The 15,406-nt window shown below is 40.7% G+C and overlaps 1 protein-coding gene across 2 annotated transcripts in view; it reads right to left on the bottom strand.

Moving 5' to 3' along the window:
- SLC25A26 (solute carrier family 25 member 26) overlaps positions 1-15,406 on the bottom strand; it is a 167,766-nt gene that overhangs the window by 122,717 nt on the left and 29,643 nt on the right. For both annotated transcript variants that reach the window (XM_060766404.2, XM_060766403.2), the window contains exon 5: positions 11,690-11,737. In XM_060766404.2, coding sequence (XP_060622387.1) covers positions 11,690-11,737 — 48 coding nt within the window. The remainder of the gene's footprint in view (positions 1-11,689; positions 11,738-15,406) is intronic.

Raw genomic sequence — 15,406 nt, 5'->3', positions numbered from 1 at the left:
CTTGGCACGTTTCTCCCTTTTGATTTCTATTCATGCCTCACTTAATAATAAAATAAAGAAGCAATAACTTGCTTAATAAAAATAATAATATACCTTTTAGAAAAATATGTAGACGTATACAATTTGATAATGACTGTTCTTGCTAACCTAGAAAGCCCATACTATGAGCAATTCAGCAATAGAACCAAATTGCCTAGAAAGTTAGCAAGTTCTCCTTCTTTGGTCATCTTATTTATTTATTTATTTATTTATTTAATTCCGGTATTTCTATCCTGTTCCTTCTCAGCCCCCAAAGGGGGACTCAGGACGTTTTACATTTGGCAGCAATTCAATCAAAACTAGTGATGTTCCAGGTAGAAATCTTGCATTGAGGGTTGGATTCAATGGTCGATTAGGCCCTTTCCAATTGTATGGTTCTATGATCCCATTACTAAGAACGTTAACACAGATGATGAAGGGAAAGGGAAGCAGTTGAGAAGTCCACGGGGTACCACACACTGTCACATCATACTTTAATTATCATGAAGTGTAGTGTTCAAACCAGGCCAACATCTCATTCAGAAACGTTCACCACAATCGGACTGTACACTTCTATCACTATCAATCAGAATCTGTGAAAGGTTCAATGTAAACTTAGTACAGTACCAAAATCATGCTGTCAGGAAGGATATCAAATTTGTTTTAAGGAAAGTTTATCACAAATGTTTCACTGTCAGTCATTTCAGGTAGATCTCAATCTGCACATATGAACTGCCTTTTTCAATCCATCCTTCGCCTCCTCCTTATCTCAGCATTGTTACAGATGGTCTATATTAGTTAGAAACAACAACAACAGATTGATTGCTCAACAAAAATCTTAAGATCCAATTCTGAAAAAACTGTGCATGGAACAAATAAATACTCCATTAGAGATCATTTTAAACCTCAACAGAAGGAGGAAAACTGGAAATGTGCCACTGACTTAAATCAAGGGCAAACATTACTCCAGGAGAGAACATTCCTTTACAAATCCTGCACATTAAAAGCTTCTTGCAAATATGAAAACCATTGTGCAGAACAGAGATGAGTCCATAGAAAACAAAGACCTGGCTGCTTATGGGTTTTTTTTTGTGGAATTGACAGAGTTATGCAGTTATTTAAAATATGGCCTGCATGTTTGCTGCTCAAAGAAGAGGACAAAGATCGTCCTTGTGCAGTTGCAAGGCAGACATGTTATCACACAACAGTCCCACCACAGAACCAGGATTGAAATGGAAGGAAATCTGGGTCAGTTTTAATTTTCCAACGATGTCTATTGTAATTTTTGAAATAAGCCTACAACCAAGTAATACAACCACGGCACTGTTTGTCTTTTATCATTTGTTGTGTGCACGATATGTCAAATAGACTTAGTATGGTCAGATGATGAAATGTAGAAACCGCCATACAAACTCATAATTTAAATTTAGTATATTCATTTATTTTAGGATAATAAGTTTCAGACTCCATGGTTGGAGACCAAATGCTGATATATGTCACTTTTTCAACATCAAAAGAGATATTTTAAACTATAATAGGAGCTACATCTAATGATCACTCCACATGTGTTTAACATAAAATTATGTTACGATTATAGTACCTGCAAAAGAGACACACAAATCATAATATACTGCAGTCCAGAGAAGGATACATTTGGTGGATTGTGGGGCCAATCCCACCTCCCTTCCCAAGACATGTTGCAGCCTTTATCACACACCAAGAACAAAATCATGAATGACTAGATGTTCATTACTAGTTTCACTGAAAACTGCTTTGTGAATAAAAACAAGGCATGCAGGCATGTTAACAGTTTTCAATTCAACCCTAAAATAGGTTTTACTTGAATAAAATTTATTCAAAAGAGGTTTGCCAATGTCCCCTACCCCCACCTCGAGGCTGGAAGAGTATGGCTTTCCCAGTGGGTTTCCATGGCTGAGCAGGGATTCAAAGACAAGTCCCTCCAAGACCTACTCCAACACTAAAAGTACTACAATACACTGGCAATCCCATCCACTGCAAAAAAAAAAATGTGACTCTGAGGGCCATTAAACATTGACTATGTATTGTCTTCCTTTGCGGCCATCACTGTCAATGATTCCTACTTGCCTGACCCTTCTAACTCATTGGTTCCCAGTTTTAGGTTCTCCAGGTGATTGGGACTCCAACTCCCAGAAGCCCCAAACCAGTTTGGCAATCTGTCAGAAATTCTGGGAACTGAAGTCCAAAATCCTTGGAGGACCAAAGGGCCTGATTCCAACACAGCGAAACTAGTCAAGAATAAAATATCAGTGATCACATTACCCCACATATATATTATTATTATTATTATTATTATTATTATTATTATTATTATTATTATGTTTATTTATATCCTGCTTTTTCTCTCCACAAGGAGACTCAAGGTGTGTATGTGTGTGTGTATGAGTGTCTATATATATATATATATATATATATATATATATATATATTTGTGCGTGTGTATAACAGAGAGAGAGAGCTTTATACATGTGATTCATAAATTTGTGCATTAACAAAATTTAACTTGTTTATTCTTTTTTAAAACTGTGTATGTCTATTCCTATTAAGTTTTGATTGAGAGTCTGGTCACACTTGCCACTTACTTACTTACTTACTTAGGCGATCCCTCGTTGGACGAGTAAGATGGTCTTCCATTATGGATTTCCTTGTGGGTCCGTATGTGGCTGTGGAGCCCTATTCTTGCTCTGCATCTTCTTCCGCAGTGAGGGCATTGGTTTCCAGGTGGAAGGTGGTCCCGGTCGGGGTTGGCTTGACGCGCCTTCCTCCTGGCACGTTTCACTCTTTCACCCTCCACTCGTGCCTCCTCAAATTCTGCAGCACTGCTGGTCACAGCTGACCTCCAGCTGGAGCGCTCAAGGGCCAGGGCTTCCCAGTTCTCAGTGTCTATGCCAGAGTTTTTAAGGTTGGCTTTGAGCCCATCTTTAAATCTCTTTTCCTGTCCACCAACGTTCCGTTTTCCGTTCTTAAGTTCGGAGTACAGCAACTGCTTTGGGAGACGGTGGTCAGGCATCCGGACAACGTGGCCGGCCCAGCGGAGTTGATGTTGGAGGACCATCGCTTCAATGCTGGTGGTCTTTGCTTCTTCCAGCACACTGACGTTTGTCCGCTTGTCTTCCCAGGAGATTTGCAGGATTTTCCGGAGGCAGCGCTGATGGAAACGTTCTAGGAGCTGCATGTGACGTCTGTAGACAGTCCACGTCTCACAGGCATATAGCAGGGTTGGGAGGACAATAGCTTTATAAACAAGCACCTTGGTATCCCTACGGATGTCCCGGTCCTCAAACACTCTCTGCTTCATTCTGGAAAATGCTGCACTTGCAGAGCTCAGGCGGTGTTGTATTTCGGCGTCGATGTTGACTTTGGTGGAGAGGTGGCTGCCAAGGTAGCGGAAATGATCAACATTTTCTAATGTTACATCATTAAGCTGTATCACTGGCATTGGAAAGGGATTGGCTGGTGCCTGCTGGAACAGCACCTTGGTTTTCTCAATGTTCAATGACAGGCCGAGCTTCTCGTATGCTTCTGCAAAGGTGTTTAGAGTGGATTGTAGAAGACACTTGCCACAATGAATCCACCAAACAACACCTCCACTAGTCCAAATAGGGATCACATCGAGACCCATATACTCACTCTAGGAAGGAATTTTATTGGGAAGAGGCCACAGTGGGTGACAGGATCCAAAAAGGTTTGGAACAATGAGGCCAGCCTGAAGACATCAATCTTAGACCTGTCAGAGAGAGTGGTTTCCTCTCCCAGTTCCAATGCACCATTTTCATAGGATTTTGGCATCTGAATTGAGAGAGTGGCTTGTTGAGCTTGAAGAACAAAATGTCAGCAATGTGGCGAAGTATTCAGCCAACTAATAATTATGACATTACAAAACTCCTAATGGTGATCATAATGTATAAAATGTTCAGGTATTAATTTTGATTCATAAAAAATGCTTCTTCTCACAGACACAAAAACGAGATAGGCCATCCAGCTGCAAATCCTGTAAAACCTAGAACCTAGTTATCCTACCACTTCCTTTAGGAAGACAGGGACTTGATTGACTCCAATGTTAAAGGCTGTTTCGACTCAAAATGCCAAAACCACATCATCTAGTTGTTCACCTAAATCTAGACTGATTTGTGTAAGCCATTTCCAGCTGGCCTGGCAATCTGGGGGTATGATTCACTCCAGCTACAAAGCATGAAATCCTGCTAGATATATATGCAGGTGTAACTTCCGGCTGTGTCAATCCCTTTTAGATCACAGTGCAAGGAGTATTTAGTAACTCCTTTTGAGCAATAATTTTCTCAAGCAAAACTGACCTTCTCCATTATGGAGTGAATTCCATAGCCAATTACTGGCCAGAAGAAGAGAGACCTCATCTACCCCCCCCCCCAAATATTTAGAAGTAGTCACTGGAGCTCTAAGAGGATAATGCCTGAAAGACACAGCAGCCATCTACACATGCCATAAATCCCAAACCTGATTATGAAAGGGATATGACAAATCAGCGCTGCTGATGTCCGCATGGCTAGCTGCCAAACTGGCTTAGGGACTGGCTGGTGCCTGAACTACACAGGACTGTGCTGGTCTAACAGCTGGATGGTGTCCCTATGGCACCACTGGATCACCACCCTTACCTTCCCCCTTGGTGATCGGGCCTTTGTGGCAACTAAGTGGCATGAAACTGGTGGTGGGAAATGCTTGCCACCTGTTGTCATGTTAGCCAGAGTGACTAAGAGATAGGAAAGAGGGAGAGGACAAATAGCTCCCTTCTTTCCCTCTCCATTCTCCAATCCCTTTGTCACTCCAGCTAGGTCACTACAGGAAGAATGATGACCATCACCAAGTCAAACCTTGGTGGTCACTGCTAAGGCTAAATCCACAGGTGATACATAAACATCCTCACCTGTTCCGGGGCTGTCCAATTCCAGGGAAAACAGGATGTTGGAATGAACAGCCATGTCTGCTTCTGAATAGGTTCACACTGGAACAAAGGTCATGTGAGATCCACAGTTTCCCACAAGGCCATGCTATGCAGCTGTTTCCTACATTGTGAATGGAAACAGTATGTCATGTGGATGTTGCAGAGTCTATTCACCCCTGCACCAGTTCATCTGCCCCAAGTAGATGGGCCCCTTAACTCCTGGGACACAACTTTTCATTGCAAGCAGATCAAATCCACACTTATAATGGGTTTTACTGGATCCCAGACATACACAGACAGCACATGCATCAGCATTTCCTATTCACAAAAAAACTTAATTGGTTTGAATGTTAACACATCTGTTTATAATTTATTTAAGGTTCATGAAAAGGATTATAGTAAGATCCTCAAGCAGGTATTCACTGATAAATATTGCCAAGAAACGTTACATAGATAATGCATTTCTAACGAAACTTTCCAAAATGCACACATGATCTTATAGAATCACACCAAATACTTTACTATAATCAAAGATAATGCTGTGTTGGAATCAGGCCTTGTATCTGGCAAAATTCAAGCTCTGATCAGCGGAGGTCTGTGGCTCAATCCCCTGTATCAGCCAAAATGGTAAAATGACACAGGTGTCAGATTATAACGAGTCCAAAGAAATGCAGAACTTCTCTTGGGCAAAGAAGGCATTTGGGAGGATTACAACTCCCAGAATCCTCAAGCCAACATGGTCAGTAGCCAATGGCCATGCAGACAAAGGGATCAATGGAAAACTGTAGTTCAAAAATATAACATTTCCAGGCTCTCCTCTTGAATTACTTGTACTAAAAAGACTGACTGAAACAAGGCTTCCTGTTGAAGGAAGGAGGTAGTTCCCTTCTTTTCTTTTTGTATTTCTGACTAAATAAAAAATCTTTTGAGCCACAGGATTTATTTTAAACTGAGAAAGGCTAACTTTACAAATTTGCAGCACTGTAGGAAACAATGAGTATGCCTGCCAGAATGCTATCACAGCCACACAGAGTAAATCATTTCGCATTAGACTACAGAAAAAAGTTGCAATGCAGAAATTGTTGCTGGGGAAGATCGACTTTTTTAATGCTACCTCCTCATTCATTATTATGTCCACTTCAGACATCTGTTAAAAGATTGTTCTTTGGGGGGTTTTTTAAGCCTAAAGAGAATTGAGAATCAGGGGAGGGATTCCCCCTTTTTTCCCATGAACTAAATGCAATGGAATTTTAACAGATGTTCTCCTTGGTCATAGTTAATAAAACGAGTTCTACAGAAATTGAAAAGCCTGGCTCAGCTTACAAGGATACGCTTTCAGCAGAGGAGCTATAGATGTCACCAGCTCATCAGCAAGCTGTGAGACCAAGAATGCACAATTCCCTACACAACTGGCCTTATCGGCATAATCACACTTGCAAAAAATGGTGCACAAAGACCATCTTTCTCCCTGCTGTGAGACTATTTACCCCACACATTCTCTTGTTTTCCCAGTCCTGGAAAGTAGCACACACTGCATCAATATGCCCTAACTCTCTTTCACACAACTTGGTTCCCAATGTCACACAACAACATCCCTTCCTATGCTCCCCTATTTATTGTGTCAGAAATTAATTGAGGGTACAGTTGTAATGCTATGAACCCCAAAAGGTTCCTGATCCACAGCAACGAGAACATCCACACCTTCTTGGAAGAAAGTTGATCATCTTTGTCCGAAGAAGGCCTGTGTGTGTGTATGTATGTGTGAATGTTTGGAATGTGTGTACGAGAGCTCTCTCTTTATGTGATTATGATGTGATTCTATGGTGATTGTATTTCAATAAATGTTACATGAATAGTGTAACATTTATTGGTCTCTAAAGTGTCTCATTGATATAAACTGCCTTCCTTGAGCACTCTGCATTAAAAGAACAGGAACCTTTTGCGGTTCGTAACAGTAACATATTTAAAAACACAAACAAAGTTAAAACTTGGCATTATACTAAATGACCTTTGTCCAGTAGCTGGCCACTTGAAGTGCCTCTAGTGTTATTATAAGAAGGTCCCCCGTTGGGGGACATGAGAGAAGCCTTCTCGCAAGATGGTAACACATCCGGGCATCCCCTGAACAACATCTTTATAGACAGCTGATTCTCTCACACCAGAAACGACTTGAAGAATGCAACCACACATGCACAATGCTTAATAAATGGGATAATGCTGGGAACAGTAGGGCATAATTTAGGGTGCCTAAGTGAAATTTGCTTGACTAATCATCTTACATGTTTTGATTGTGCTACTACAGATGGGAGCTTGAAAGGATCATAATTTTGGGCTAAACTTCCCAAAATTCAAAATCTGGTGCACATGCATAGGTGAGGGAGAGTGCGGGAAGCTAAAGGGAGGCTCATGCCAGTGAGTCCCTTCAAGGCAGGAGGAAAAGCGGTGAGAGTTACAGGATTATATGGATGTAGAGAGAACTACAATTACCATCATGTTTAGTCACACCCCTCCCCCAACCCCCAAGTATTCAAAGTTGATCATATTGGGTATCTGTATCAAGTTTGGTATAGATCCATCTGTTGGATGCACATTGCTCTGTTAGTGTGGGTGAACTAGAACTCCCAATCTCTGAGGTCAGTCCCCTCAAAACCCCACCAGTATTCAAAGGTTGCATGTTGTGTATGTGTGGCAAGTTCACTAGTTCCATCACGAGTTTGGTTCAGAATGCTCTTTGAGTGTTGATGAACTATAACTATCAGAATTCAAAAAAACAGCTCCCTCAACCCCACGAGTATTCAATGTTCACCATGTAGGTAGTGTGCCAAGTTTGGTGCAGATCCATTGTGGGCTGGGTTCAGAGTACTCTTTGATTGTAGGTTAACTATAAATCCCAGAAACTACAACTCCCAAATGGCAAAATCCTTCCCCCCACAACCCCACCAGTATTCAAATTTGGGCGTATTGGATATTTGTGCCAAGTTTGGTCCAGTGAATGAAAATACATCCTGCATATCAGATATGTATATTAGGATTCATAACAGTAGCAAACTTAGTTATGAAGTAGCAACAAAAATAATTTTATGGTTGAGAATCATCAAAACATCAGGAACTGCATTAAGGGGTCACGGCATTAGGAATGTTGAAAACCACGGACTTAGAGAATACTGAGAACATTCAATTACTAATTTGGTGTCTCTTATCCAATACAGAAACACCTCTTGCTCAAAAGAGCAAAAGGTTTTGTGCTCTCCTTTCTCATGAATGTGTGTGCCTTCAACTCAACCCCTGACTTACCGCAATCCCTTGATTTTTATAGGTTTTTCCTAGGCAAACAACACTCAGAAGTGGTTTTGTCAGTTCCTTGCTATAAAATACAGCCTACAATACATGATATTCATTGGTGGTCTCCTATCCATTTACAAGATGCCCAATATAAGCTTACAATTTCACAGCAGCCCAGTGGATGTCTGCCTGGGGAGAAGTGACCAATTAAACAACTTAACAGGCACTTTATCTCAAAGCAGCAATATCTAGTGTCAAAATACAGGAGCCTTTCAGCACAGAGCTAAAAACAAGACACCTAAGGTGTATGTATGTGTGTGTAGTGGAGGATCTGCAATGTACAACCGATCATTTGCAATTTGTTTCATTCTGAAGCAAGCTGCATTACACATTTCAACTATAATTTGTTGCTCATTCTATCACGGCAGATGCACCAAGGAAGAAAAGGAGGGGGAAACCACCGTATTTCAACTAAAATTGGATTTGAAAGAACTTTTATGTATGCACATAATGGAAAAGCCCACAATTAAATTTCCAACCAAGTGTTCCCATTTGGAGTAAACTAAAGTTCTCTCCGTAAGGTCAGATATGATGCTATGAGAGGGGCTTAGAAATTAATCATCAACCTGAGACATGTCAAAACACATTTCTGAGGCAGAATAGCATCCAATCACAACTGTTTTATCTATCTGTTAGTGGGCACCAAGAAAAAAAAGCTATTCATTTATTCATAAACCCTCAGAGAAATCAAAACACTGTGTTGCCCTTTTTTTGTTGCGGCTTGCAGACAGATGAAATCTCAACAAGCAACATGTGTTTAGTGAGGCAGAAAATAAGTACAGGACGGAATGGGGTTATGTGTGAGAGAAGCAGGTGTCATCTCTTCACACAAATAACTAATTTTGTGCCACAAGAAAGCAAGCTTTGTTTCCCTTTCCCAAATGCCTTAAGCATGGAATTTTGTATTGCTAAACTACAGTTTACACAAGACATTAAAAATGCTGTCACTTCTTTGCATCTAATTGTTAATATCTGATCCAAATGCACAGAGGAAGAAGTAAGCGTTTGGAGGAGTTATTTGCAGCAGGTAGTTTAATCAATATAAACTTTCCATTTCTTTCCATGTATGTTCCCAGCTTCTAATATGTTATTGTACGATATACAATAATATATTTGTAGTACGATAACATATTTGAAATTTCAACAACAATGCAGTCGATTTTCCCACATTTGGGGAAACCCTACAAGTATCCAAAAGTATACTCTGGCCTGGCCAGCCGCCGGAATTAATCCAGTCTCTGCCTGATTTCGATGGGGAAGCTCTGGTTCCGTCTGCCACTGTTAAAAGCCTTGGGGTTGTGTTGGACTCATCGCTGACGATGGAGGCCCAGATCACTGCCATAAGTAAGCAGGCCTTTTTTCATCTTTGCCAGGCAAGGAGATTGGCATCCTCCCTTTCGGTAGAAGCAGTGGCAACAGTAATCCACGCAACAGTCACCACGAGGTTGGACTATTGCAACGCCTTATATGCCGGCCTTCCGAAGTCAACAACCCAGAAGATTCGGATGGTCCAAAATGCAGCGGCCAGGCTGCTAGCGGGATCATCTATAAGATCCCATATTACACAGATTCTGCAACAAATGCATTGGCTACCAATAGAACATCGGATCTCTTACAAGATACTGATCTTGACATTTAGAGCTCAAAATGGCCAAGGACCTTTATATCTTAGGGACCGCCTCATTCCTTTTCCCCATCAGTGGTCACCTCTATCCACCCAGGAAAATCTCCTATATATACCAGGTCCTAGGGAGGTGCACCTGGAAGCTACAAGGCATAGAGCTTTTTCGACCTATGCTCCAATTCTGTGGAACTCATTGCCTCCATACATTAGAGCAATGTCGGAGTTGCGACGTTTTGTAAAGGCACTCAAGACTTGGCTGTTTGGTTGTGCATTTAAGGAATCAGATCTAATTTGCCAAATAGTCACTGTTTTTCTGTTGAATGTTTTTATATTGTGTAAATGCTATTTTAGACTGTAAGTCACTCGGAGCACCTTGGTGGAGAGCGACTAATTAAGAAATAAAGTGAAGTGAAGTGAAGTGAAAAGTATCATGTAAAGAATCAGAGTTCTACACGTATCAAAGCGAATACATACTCAAAAGATGAACCAAGATCCACAGGGGTAAATTGCCCAGTTGTCTCTTACAATCAAACTTAATTATGTCCAAAGCAGACTTACTGAAACCAGAAAGATTTCAGTAAGTTTGGACTTACAAGACCCACTCCCCAAGGTAGGATTAATGTTGGACTAAACTCTAAGGTACGGCAAGGCATGGGACTGGGTGGCCCTTGTGTTCTCTTCCAAATCTATAATTTTATTACTCCAATGAGAACTGCAAAGCAAAGCATGCAAGAGATTCAGCACATTAACTGCTGTTGTTCAAAGGCATTGAGTAATTGCCATATGTAAAGCCGCCTTGAGTCCCCTTCAGGGTAGAAACATGTGGGATACAAATAGAGCAAATAAGTAAATAACTAACTAAATAAATAAAAGACACATTAATATAAAGGTTTTTGCCCAGTACCAAGAAAATAAGCAAAGCTGATTCCTGAATGAACACATGTTGTGCGGGTGCTGTGGGCAAATTTACAAAGATGGTCACACAAATTCCTTGACTATTCAAGGTCAATATTAATCCTTTCTTTTGTCACAACTAAGGCAAGCAATGCATTACAGAAAGGAGGGAACCAAGCAATTCTTACAGGCACAATCATGTTTGACATGGAAAAGTAGCCATCTCCTTGGTAGACTGCAAAAAACAGAGGCTTCATCGCATCCTATTGGCCCTTCTTTTCCAACCCGAACCAAGCATGTATTTGAGGTTGAAAAACAGCCAGCACAATAATGTCAACATCTTAAATATGATGGTAAAGCGGCAGAAAAAAAGAAATCAAATCAGATGCAATTCTGATGCTAATTCTGACCCACCCTCTCTTCCACTATGTTAAATGTTTGAACTGCTGTCAACATTTTTCATATTACTATTATTTTGTATTTGGTAGATCCATAAATCAGCCAACTTTTAAAATGTTCTGTGTGATCTTTTGATTTGGCTTCGCGGTACATCTGTGCAGCAACATTGTCAAGAGCACTTATACAACTTATTGTTGATTTTTATTTCTGTGTCTTGTGTTGAGTTCATAGTCAAAGAAATTTAAATGCAGCAAAAACAGCAAACTAGAAAGTGTGCTCTGTTATCACTCTTGCTTCCCTGTTAGACATGGTTTAAAGGGGGTTTCAACCTGGTGGGCTGGAGAAAAGGAAACTCTTTATCATTTTTCATTTGTCTGTTATCATGATTGCATATTTGGAGGACAGTAAGTCAAACCCAAAGATGGACATCGATCAAAAAAGAACAGAAAGCTTACCTCTCTTAATACTGTGCTTTTATAGCCTCGGTAGAGTCCTAGAATGCCCTGAAAATCAACCAGAGAAAACATCAGCTATAGGGAATTATATTAACCAAAAATGCAATTTACAGATGATTACATGGTTGGCACAACAGCTTTACTGAGAGCAGGCTTCCAGCAAATCAACAATACTGATTATAAACATACTATATTTATTGTATTTGCCAGAGTAGAAGAGGTTTGTCCCCACTTATAAAACTTGTTTAACGGCTACTAAAAATAATCAGTTACAGTTGCACATTGAAGGGATAATATATCACATTACATTACTAAGTTAGAAGGATAGGAAAGCCCAGAAATCCATGAATTCATTTTGGCCATGCATAACCTGCATCTAAATTCTGCCAACTCTTCCAAAGGCACATAAGGAGAGCTGGAAGCTTTCCAAAGTGCAAAGGATAACTCAATTCTTAATGCACCCGTAGGCCTGCCCTTCAACTGCTTTCAAAATAGGAGCAGAACCTTTAAAAAGGAAATTGTATGTACATCCAGTGGTCTGGATTGATTTGTTTTGGTGTCATATAGCAGTAAAGGTTCAAGTCCTGGCATGCACAATGCCAGTACACCTAGTCAACATCTCATAATACATTTCTAAAACTTCAGATAAATCTGCTAGTTCACATCAACCAACCAATTCCTGGCCATTGTCATTGCTACAAAATGTCTTGTAGTTGGGAAAAATCGATTTTTCCTGCTAACTATTGTGAAGAATATAGCAAAATAAAACCTGACTTGGCCATGGTAGTCCATACCTTAGTTACATCTAGAATGGACTACTGCAATGCGCTCTATGTGGGGCTGCCTTTGAATGCAGCTCGGAAAGTGCAATTAGTGCAAAGGTCAGCAGCCAGATTACTAACTGGGGCTGCTCATAGGGAGCATACCACACTCCTATTAAAACAGCTCCACTGGCTGCCAAGAAGTTTCGGGTCACAATTCAAAGTGCAGGTTATTACCTACAATGCCCTGTACAGATCGGGTCCAGCCTATCTTTGTGACTGCATCTCCCCCTATGAACCGGCGTTGGCTCTAATATCTTCTAGGGAGGCTCTACTCTAAGTCCCACCTCTGTCCTAAGTGTGGCTGGTGGGTACGAGAGACAGGGCCTTCTTGGTGATGGCCCCTCGGATTTGGAATGCCCTCTCTAGGGATATTAGGCTTGCCCTCAAACTACAATGTTTTCGCAAGTAGTTGAAAACATGGCTCTTCAGGCAGGCTTTTGGAAATGATTAAGATATCTGCTAATCTAAGGACCAAACAATATAATATTGATACTGGCACTGGCACTTTAATGGTCAAATCTGGCCTGTGGCTGGGATGCTGTACTACTCATTTTAATACCAATTAGAAATATATTTTATTGATTTTGATTGGGATTGGGTTCTTTATTTTTGTAATGTGCTGTTTTTATGTGAACTGGTAATGTGTTGATGTGATTTTACATGTATTTTATGTGTTTATGGCACTTGTATGTGCTTCTGTAAGTTGCCCTGAGTCCTTTTTGGGAGATGGTGGTGGGGTACAAATCTATTATTATTATTATTATTATTATTATTATTATTATTATTATTAAATTTAAAGCGGGAAATGGAGCCCGAGGGAGTGGCAAATAAAGTTATCATTCTTGCTCATCAAAAACTCTTGGTGCTCCAACCCTACACCATGAAGTAAAGCACAACTTCTCCTTTTCATATAAAGCATCAATTTTGGCAGGAGGTTGAATGCAAAGGGAGATCCAAGGCAAAACAGGGAGTCTTGGTGACAAGGACAGATCAATAGACAATGGCATGCTGGCTGATATCCAAACAGGGGATGGGATGGAGATGTCACTGCCTTGGTCCTTTCATTGTTGGCTGCTACTTCCCAGCTGATATCAGGTGTTGCAATACCGGCTAAACAGTAAAATTTCTCCAGTGGTGTATGGTGTAGACATCATTTGATAATGTGGCATGTCTCATTAAGAGCCACATCCACTGTTTTAGCATGGTATGTGTTCCACACTGGCATGTGTACTCAGCAGCAGACTAGCAAAGCACAAGGGCAGGTGTCTTTGCTGTATCTGTTTGTGATCCCCAGGTTGTGCCAGTCAGCTTTCACGTGGTATTGTTTATACACACTAAGGACAGCATAAGATCACTGGAGCATGTTTTGTTTACCTATTGAGCATTAGCATTCCAAAGCACTACCATGCCAAAGCTCAGATACATTACAGGTTTAGTAATGTGAGTGATTTCCAGAAACACTATTACAGCTCCACATTGCAATATCTGACAAGCGCCATTTTTAGCTACTCCATCAAGTTCTGCTAAAATGCCAGCTCCATTGGGTTCCTCCTCTTCCTGAGTTTCCATTTCAGCTGCTATTTGATTTTAAGAATTGATGGTCCAAATTTGCTCCATTTCCTCTCCTTACTGCTATTTCCTTTCATGTTTGCGGTTTTTAGACTGTAAGCCAGCAGACAGGGAGTGTCTTGTTTGTTCTTGGACTGTATGTAAACAGTTCTTGGGTGGAGACAGGGCAAAAATGCTTGAAATAAATAGTTGGAATAAACATGGAAGTCTTTAGTTCATGGTGCCTTGACAAATGACCTCCACCACCATTGTATTTGATAATCTACATCCAGGCACCTCAAAGGTACAGATCCTGTGAGATAGGGGAAAACTGTGTTTTGTTGCAATCTCACACGCCCAGAAGAGTTAGCTAGAACCAGCGAGTTGGAAGAGATCACAAGTGCCATCCAGTCCAACCCCATTGTGCCATGCAAGAACACATAATCAAAGCATTCCCAACAGATGACCATACAGACTGTTTAGAAATCTCAAGGGAAGGAGATTTCACTGTGAAACAGTTCTAGCTATCATTCATTTTGTCCTAATATTGAGGTGGAACCTTTTTTCCTGCAATTTGAGTCTATTGCTCTGGATTCCAATCTTTAGAGCAGCAGAAACAAGCCTGCCACCTCTTCAATATGCCAACCTTTCCAATGTTTAACTATGACTATCATGTCTCCTCTTAACCTTGTCTTCTCTGAGCTAAACATACCCAGCTCCCCAAACTATTCCTCATAGGGCTTGGCTTCCACCAGACCAATGACCATGTTGACACATTCCAGTTTGTCAATAACCTTCCTGAATTTTGGGGACCAGAACTGGACATAGTATTCTAGGTGAGGTCTGATCAAAGCATAGTGCGGTGGAACAATTACTTCCATTAATTCTAAAAAAATAATCCTATTGACTCGGACTGGAATCACATTCACTTTTTTAGCTGCCACATCATACTGTTAACTCATGTTCAGCTTGTGGCCTACTAAGACTCTCAGATCGCTTTCACATGTTCTGTTGTCAAGCCAGAAAGATACCTTGAGATTTACGTTTTATTATGTCAAACCTTCGATACTCCTTGGTTTGACTGACTTGTAGGATACTAGAATTAGGTTCACAGAGTCAAGATCATGATAGTTCTGAAAACGGATGAATATTTCTGTTTTCAAGGAACATGAAAGGCACTGCAGACTAATTCAACCAGAGAAGTCAGCCATAGCAGAGCACTTGATGAACCAACCTGGACAAAGCATATTCTTTGAGAACACAGAAATGCTGGGCCACTCTCACAACCACCATGTCAGACTACACAGAGAAGCCATTGACATCCCACAAGCAGGTGGACAATTTC

The sequence above is a fragment of the Anolis sagrei genome, chromosome 2, assembly GCF_037176765.1.
Source record: "Anolis sagrei isolate rAnoSag1 chromosome 2, rAnoSag1.mat, whole genome shotgun sequence".
Classification (NCBI taxonomy): domain Eukaryota; kingdom Metazoa; phylum Chordata; class Lepidosauria; order Squamata; family Dactyloidae; genus Anolis; species Anolis sagrei.
Note: the sequence above shows the minus strand (reverse complement) of the source record. Positions and strands in the feature narration are given on the sequence as shown.